Here is a 7,712-nt window from a genome sequence, read left to right as displayed (position 1 = left end):
AACTGCGGCTCGACCGACCACCTGTCCCGCGAGTGCCCGGACCGCCACTAGACGCATGGTGCAAGGGCGGCATTGTGATCCCCCTGTCATGTGTGATGCAGTGTGAGTGTCTTGCCAGAGCATGTGGCTAGCGCTGCGACAAGGATGCGAAAAGGCAGGTTGAAGACAGGGCAGTGGGGAGCGGTGAAGGGGGTATCCCACTGACACCGAAAAACAAAGGAACCCCTCCCTCCCCCCCAAAGAAAAGAAAAAAGAGATGCGTGGGAATCACGTGGCGACGAGGAACCGTTAGGGCGATCGCAGCGCAGAGAACCCATCAATCGCCAACACAGGAGAGACTCGTCAATGTGGCACAAGACCAAAAGCAAAGGAAACGGAGCGAAATACACAGCGAGGCACGTTCTTAATGCTATGTCTGTTTAAGTGCGCCGTGCTGACGGCTACGCTTCTCTTCACAGGTGCGCGCACAGGCTGGCGTCCGCCCCACCACTACTCTTTCGCTCTTTTGTTTTGTTTCTTTGTTTTGTGTGCTTTTAGAAATCGCTCGAGGGCCGTGTGTTTTCGCGAGGTGTGCGCGCGCCAACGCTGCGGTAAGTATAAGTGTCCGACGCCTTCCGAGTGTGCACGTCTTCCGCAAAGGATGAGTTTCTCGCGCCATAATATGCATTAAGAAAAGGCGAACGAGAAAAGCAGTCCCCCATCGTTGCTCCTCCCCTTGTTCTTCAGATTTATCTTTTCCGCATGCTAAGAATGGAATGAGTTCTGTTTCATCGTCGCCCTCTCTTGATACAGAGCGAGGATTCTGCATGTGCGTGCGTGCGTGGTCGTAGGAGCGAGGGTGATTTTTGTTTTCCTGCCCTCTCGCGTTCCCCCCCTTCGTGTCGGTATGCGCATGCTACTTGAGCGGCTTTCTCACAATAGCGTTTCCTAGCCGGTGACCCTGTGAAGAGAGCTCATGGGCTGGAGGAGAGCGAACGACGGAAGAGGATGGCGGCGAAGAGGGACAGGATAGAGACAGGTCACCTCCTCCCCCTCCGCACTCCTCACACCTCCCCCCTTTTTCCCACGCATGCAACGAACGCACGCACGCAGACAAACGTAGACACATACACACACACATGCACATACCCTTCGCATTTACAGGAATCAAGCAATGCTTCTTTTCTTTTTTTGTTGTTGGTTTTTCATTTTCTCTTCCCTCCTTGGCTGTTCTATGTTTCAGGCGCCTTTAGTTTCCTTCCTTCGTTGGCCCCATATGATGATGTGCGTTGCTGTTTCATTATATATATATATATATCGAAAAAAGCTTTCTTTTTTTTTAAATAGGATGTCCGGCTTGATTTTGATTTGATGGATTTGGTTTTCTGTGTGTGTCTCTTTCTCTCTCTGTGTGTGTGTATGCCTGTGTATTTGGATTTTTGTCTTGTTTTGTTTTGTTCATAACGGTGAGGTGCCTCAGGCAACACATACACCTCACGTGCTGTTTCTTGCTCTTCTCCTTTTTTTGTTTCAGTCTGCCTTTTCACCACTATTTTATTTTTTTTTGTTGTTGTTGAAAGGCACCTCAGGAGTTCACAAACCCACAAACTGAAAGGCGAATAAACGAAAACGACGCACATCTCCTGCGTGGCAAATCTGATGGATGCTTTGCCGTGGCGCGCTCCCTCTGCCTTACCGGCCTCTGCTTTTGGGCACGTGAGCTGCCACCCTCGCTCGGTCTCTCTTCATCGTGTGTGTGTGTGTCATGAGTGGATTCGATGATGCCTCTTTCTCGCTTCACCGCCGCGGACGGCGCAATGAGTCACCGAAAGACCCCTGTTACAGTGCGGCGTACAAGCCGTCCACTCCTTCACTGACACACTTTAAAGCGGGAGAGAGAAGAGGGCAGCAGAGGCTGAAAAAGCAAGATAGCAGGATCTGCGCGCCACGTCGAAGGAAGAATGAGGAGTACTCGAAGCTTGAGGAGTATGCGACTGGGAACCATGCGAAAACTTCTCGCACACTCCATCACTGGCACGCATTCACTGACACGCATTCTCCGACACGCTCTTTCACTCGCATACACAAGCGCTCACGGGGACAACGGAAGCAAAGACAGATGCGCAAACAAAGAGTCAGCGATGACAGCCACAGGAAAAAAAAAAGAGCGCAGGCAGTGCGAGAAGGCTCAGCAACAAAGGGAAAAGATCGGATTCAACTGGATGTGATGGGCAGGAAGAGTCTTGTCCCTTCAAGGGCTGAGGAAAGAAGCGAGGAAGGACGGAAGCAACGAAGAGAGGCGCATGGCGGAGGAAGAGGCGGGCTGGGGCACAATGCGAAAGAGAGTGGGCACGTGTGTATGTATGCACCTGCCGTCGGGATGACGGTGACGTGGATCTCCCCGAAAAAAAAAAAGCTTGCCGCTTGTCAGTCTCTCATGCGCGGCTACGTTGTGTGAAGCGTTTGCTTCGCCTCTCCGTTTTGTTTTTCTTTTCTTTTGTCTACCTTGAACTATATGTGCTCGCACCCCTACTCTGCTCCTCTTTTCCCTCTGTGCCTCTTCCTCTCGTATACGCTCGCGCCTCTTTTTTTGTTCCGATGCTTCATGCTTGTTTGTATTGCTGCGCATCGCCGATGCTTTATAAAAGCGTTTCGCGTATCCGTGTGGCTTGGTGTGTGTGCGTATATATGTATATGAGTGTGCTGGCTTGTGCGTCTCTCCGCGCGCGCGCGTGTGTGTGCCCGAGTTGTTTTTCATGTTTGCATTCGTACTTGTACTCGCAGACCACCACCCGCCCGCTCTTCTCTCCCTTTTTAAATTCTCTTCGTGCTTTTTTTTGTCGTCGTTGCTTCTTCTTTTTCCTCGTTGCGTTGCACCTTCTTCGGTGCCCTATCCCCTCCCCGTCGGCTGCTTTCATTTGATCGTGTATGTGCCTTGTTGTTCTTCATCGTTGAGGGCGAGGCTACTCCGCATGGTTTGAATCAAGGCAGTATCCAACGCGGATCGAAAAAGGGGGAGGCATAGGGAGGAAAAAAAAACGGTGCGACAGATGCTCACAAGAAAAGGCTGAGATGGGCGGGTGGCGAGAGGGTGTCATTCAATGATGACTTGACGTTGCTTCAACAAGTGAGCCTTCGCGTGGACGTACGACACCACGACTCTTTATTTTTTCCCCCTTTTTCCGCGATGGTCGATAACTTCGTAAAGATTGGCGGTAGTTTTGATTTCGTATCCCCTCTCCATCCGTTTCCCTTTGCTGCTGCTGATGTTGTGTGTATGATTTTTTTTTTGGTTTCTGCTATTCAGCTGTTATTCCCCACTTTCAGCGGTGACGAAGAGATGGTAGTGCATCCCTCCTCCACCTCCCTCCTCCTTGCACCGCAACCCCTGCCAAGTTTCGCTTCGCCTTCCCCTCTTGAAGGTTTCCCTACTTCACTATCCCTCACGCTCTTCTGTGTGGGGCGCTTTCTGAGGGCACACGACCGCTTCCGTACGTGGGGGTGCTGTGCTCACGTGGGGCGCCCTACGAGAGCGGGGAACGAGATGGGGAGGGCGTTTGGTGAGACTGAAGGAGCGGCGCGGGGTAGGGACGGAGGACGGCACGAGTAATGCGAGAACGCGTAAGAGTGAGTGAGTGAGCGAAGAATGAGGAGTCGGTGGAGGAGGATAAGGGATCGAATGCTGCCGGCCAGGCAAGCCATCACTGCAGTCGTGCAAAGAGTTTTCCTTGTTACCTGCGGTGCTGTATGCTCGTCAGCTGTGCAGACGTGAGCGAAGAAGAAGCGACGAAGACGTGAGGTCGAGGAGAGAAGAATAGGAGTGAGAAGCCGAACGAAGGATCAACGGAGTCAAAGAAAAAAAAAGAGAGACGGAAAGAGAAGGAGAGGAAACAGAAAGGATCTTGCAAAGCCCCACTGTCGCTTCAGAACGCCAGGAAATCAACAACAACAAAAAAGGGCGTCGCTTTCGACGCACACGTGAGCGTTTTTTTTTCTCCTTTTTTTTTCGCCCTGGCGTGTGTTGTCTGTTTCGCCTGTGCGCTTGTGCCCCTTTTTTTTGCTCTCTTTTCCGTCTCTTTTTTTGTTTTCTTTGTGCGCCTGTTTGGTTGGAAACGCGCCCCTCCGGGAAGTGGAGAGAAAAAACGTGCGAAACGGAAGAACATAATGAACACTTGGGAAAAGCGCAAGAGAGGGGCGGCGAGATGGGCTGCCCAAAGGACTACGAGGCGCCTTGCTCTGCACGCAGATAGGCAAACAGACAGACACACACACATACAGCCATATCTAGGGGCAAATGCACATGCATACGCGATGGCATGTATTCTGTATCGGAAGCCTCGAAACAGAGGACTGTCGACATGCCGAGTAGCTCAAGAGCCACTCCTGATTGTCTCGCTATGCGTGTTGCTGCGCGTATGTTTGCGTGTTTCTCTTCAACAAAATTTGCTCCTTGCTCATCCCATCTTGCAAGGCCCCTGCCCGTATCAAGCATGTGTTTGTGTCCCGTTCATTATGCGTACATGATCCTGTGTATGTCTTTGTGTACGCTTTTGTGAGTCGCCTTTTTTTTTTTAGCACGCAAGAAGAAAAAGAGAAGCATCCTCGAGAACACCACCTCAAATAGACACAAGGGCAACAAGGAAAAACATGAGGAAAAGACAAGGTGGGCGAGACGCACAACGAAAAGCGTTACAGAGGGAGGAATGAACACCAAGGCAGAACAGACACACACGCATACACACACACACACACACACACACACACACACACGCTAACCAATGCACAGAGAGAGAAAACGGAGACTCAACAAGACGAACAGAAGAAAAGCGCATTAAAGAAAAAAAACAGATACAAGTGCGGTACACAATTCGGGAACACCACCAACAACGACGTCTCTTCTTTTTGTGTGTGTGTGCGTGTGCGTGTCGATCTGGACGTTCTTCTCATTCTCTCCGTGGGTGATTCTTTCGCTCCCTCTGCGTTTTGTGTGTTTTCTTTCGCGCCTGCACGGTCCTTGTCTTTTTTCTTTCCGTTTTTTTTTTTTTGGGTGGGGGGTTGCTTGTTTACGTGTTGCGTCTTGTGTCTTGTGTGAGGTGTGTGTGTGTTTGTGTCTCACTTCCATTTTTCTTCTTGTCGTTGTGCTTTTTTTCTGTTGTTTCTTGTCTCATGCCGACATCGAAAAAGAGAACGCAAACGCAAAAACAAACAAAGAAGGAAGGGCGTCAATCCAATACCGAAGATACAGTCAGAAAGGGCGAAGGACTAGGAGGATGCGAGAGCCGATAGTCGGCCTTCTTTCCCTTTCGGCTACTCTTCAGCTCTCCCTCTCTCCATCCACGACCTGCCGTGGCGAGGTGCAGTTGGGTGTGCGTGCACGCAGAGTTGCCTGCTTTAGCATGCATGCATTTGCAGCAGCTCACGTTGCACAGGGAATGAGCTGAAAGGCATGCGTGTGTGCGTGCATGCGCGCTTAAATTAGGTGGTGTTACATCGGGTCGCACCCATTGCCCTACTCACTCCTACGCTGCATCGACTTTCTCCTTTTCTCTCTCTGTCTTGCATCGCCACCATCCACTGCTGCTGTGGCCTTTGTGTCTGCTTCTTTTCCTTGAAGAACTCACAAAAAAAAATTCAACGGCGGCATTCACAGGCCCCTGCTTTCCTTCAAGCCCTCACGCACATACACACACACACATACAGCCCCTGTAGTGCTTCGGTGCTTCGTCTGCTCCTGTTTGTCTCAGACGAGCCTCGTCCGTCTTGTCGCCCCCGCGTTAACTTGCGTCCTTCCAGTGCAGCCAGCGCTCCCTACCAAAAGCAAATAAAAGAAGCACAAACAAACAGACTCTAGAGATCTACCCGCAGTGCGTCATGTTCAAGAACGAGTACGATAGCGACATCACGACCTGGAGCCCGACGGGCCGGCTCTTTCAGATCGAGTATGCGAATGAGGCTGTCAACAACGGCTCCGCGACGGTTGGCGTGAAAGGGAGGGACTTTGTCGTGCTCGCCGCACTCAAGCGCAGCCCCGTCGCGGAGCTGTCCTCGTACCAAGAAAAGGTCTTCGAGGTTGACGAGCATGTTGGCATGTCCATCTCGGGCCTCGTGGCGGATGGCCGCGTGCTTGCTCGCTTCCTGCGCACAGAATGCATGAACTACCGCTACATGTATAGCCATGGTATGCCGATGAATCAAATGGCGGACATGATCGGCGAGAAGCACCAGCGCCACATCCAATTCAGCGGCAAGCGTCCTTTCGGCGTTGGCCTGCTGCTTGCTGGTTACGATCGCCAGGGACCGCACCTGTACCAGACGGTGCCGTCCGGTGACGTTTACGACTACAAGGCCACGGCGATGGGCGTGCGCTCGCAGGCGTCCCGCACGTATTTGGAGAAGCATTTCGAGCACTTCACCGACTGCACCCTCGATGAGCTCGTGGCGCACGCACTGAAGGCCCTCGCTTCCGCGACATCGGAGGGCGTGGAGTTGAATGTAAAGAACACCACCATCGCCATCGTAGGCAAGGATACCCCCTTCACCATCTTTGAGGAGGAGAGCGCGCGCAGGTACCTGGATGGGTTCAAGATGCGTCCAGAAGACCGCGTGGCGGCGGCGGACGATGAGGAGGAGGTTCTGCACGAGCAGCCTCTGGACGTCGAGGAATAGACGGTGCCGCCGCGAAGCGGCGCTTGGGATCGCAGGTGTGTGCTGGTGGGTCTGTGGGCTCGGTAAGCGAGAGTTAGAGTGGATGGGAGGGTGTTGCCGTGTCACTCCTTTCTTTTCCTTCCCTCTGAGCTCCTTCGCACCTTGCACACAATGCCCGCACCGTCTTGTGGGTAGGGGGCGTGTGCCAGTCCTCTCTTGCTGTGCACCTCCTTTGTTTCTGTTTTACTTTATTTGTGCTAGCTCCCTTCTTCATTTCATGCGCGTGGGTGTGTGTGTGTGTGTGCCGGAGCAGAGCTTGCCGCTTGACAGCTTGTGACTGTGCAGGGGATGGGGGGCGGAGGGGCAGCGGTGTCTCCTGTTCTGTTCACGTCTTGCTGACTTTGGCCTCTTGGCTCCCTCCCTCTACGTCTACAGTGGGTGTGCCTGTTTCTGCGGTGTTGGCGGCGTGAGCCGGCATTTGATGGAAGCGGCCGAGTTGAAGTTGCGTGTGGGCCTTGCGTGAACCCCCCGCCTCGAGAGGAACGGGGGCGAATCGGAGCAGCATCTCTGCCGCGGGAGAGGGGAGAATGTGGAGGAGGGGGAAGGTGGCGAGGGATCGGATGTGAGACTCGCGTACTTGCCCGAGTGTTCTCCCCTTGTGCAGCATTGCCCGCGCGAAAAAGGCGATCGCCACTGAAATAGTATGCTTTCCGATAGGCGGGTCGGGGGCTGGTGCAATGGGTACAGGCTTCATGGTGCAGGTGTTGTGTGTGGAATATGCCGGTTTTCGTTGCTGCTGTAGCGGTCGGCTCATCGATGTGCTTTAACGCTCTCGCTCTACTCTCTCGTCCCTTCGTGCTGTTTTGCACCACTCTCCCCTACTTCACACGGGAGCGTACAGATCTCTCTCTTGGCTACTTCGCCACAGCTCTGCAGTGGTACAGGAAGCGAGGCTCCTCACAGGATACAACCGCTCTGCTCCTCTCCCGCTCCCCTACTCACACACACCGAGAGGCGCAGTGTCCCTCTTCATTGAAAGCGAAGGCAAACGCTGAAGATCACAAGAAAACAATAATACAGCGACTCAG

General features: G+C 52.9%; 1 protein-coding gene across 1 annotated transcript; it reads left to right on the top strand.

Moving 5' to 3' along the window:
- Positions 1 to 5,850: 5,850 nt before the first annotated feature.
- On the top strand, positions 5,851 to 6,645 carry LDBPK_361670 (proteasome alpha 1 subunit, putative; the record flags this gene model as incomplete). The annotated part of the gene is made up of 1 exon (XM_003865234.1): positions 5,851 to 6,645. The coding sequence occupies one exon, from the start codon at positions 5,851 to 5,853 to the stop codon at positions 6,643 to 6,645; it is 795 nt and encodes a 264-aa protein (XP_003865282.1).
- Between the last annotated feature and the right edge of the window lie 1,067 nt (positions 6,646 to 7,712).

Source organism: Leishmania donovani, chromosome 36 (genome assembly GCF_000227135.1).
Source record: "Leishmania donovani BPK282A1 complete genome, chromosome 36".
NCBI classification, from domain to species: Eukaryota; Euglenozoa; class Kinetoplastea; order Trypanosomatida; family Trypanosomatidae; genus Leishmania; species Leishmania donovani.
This window is presented reverse-complemented; position numbering and strand designations above follow the sequence as displayed.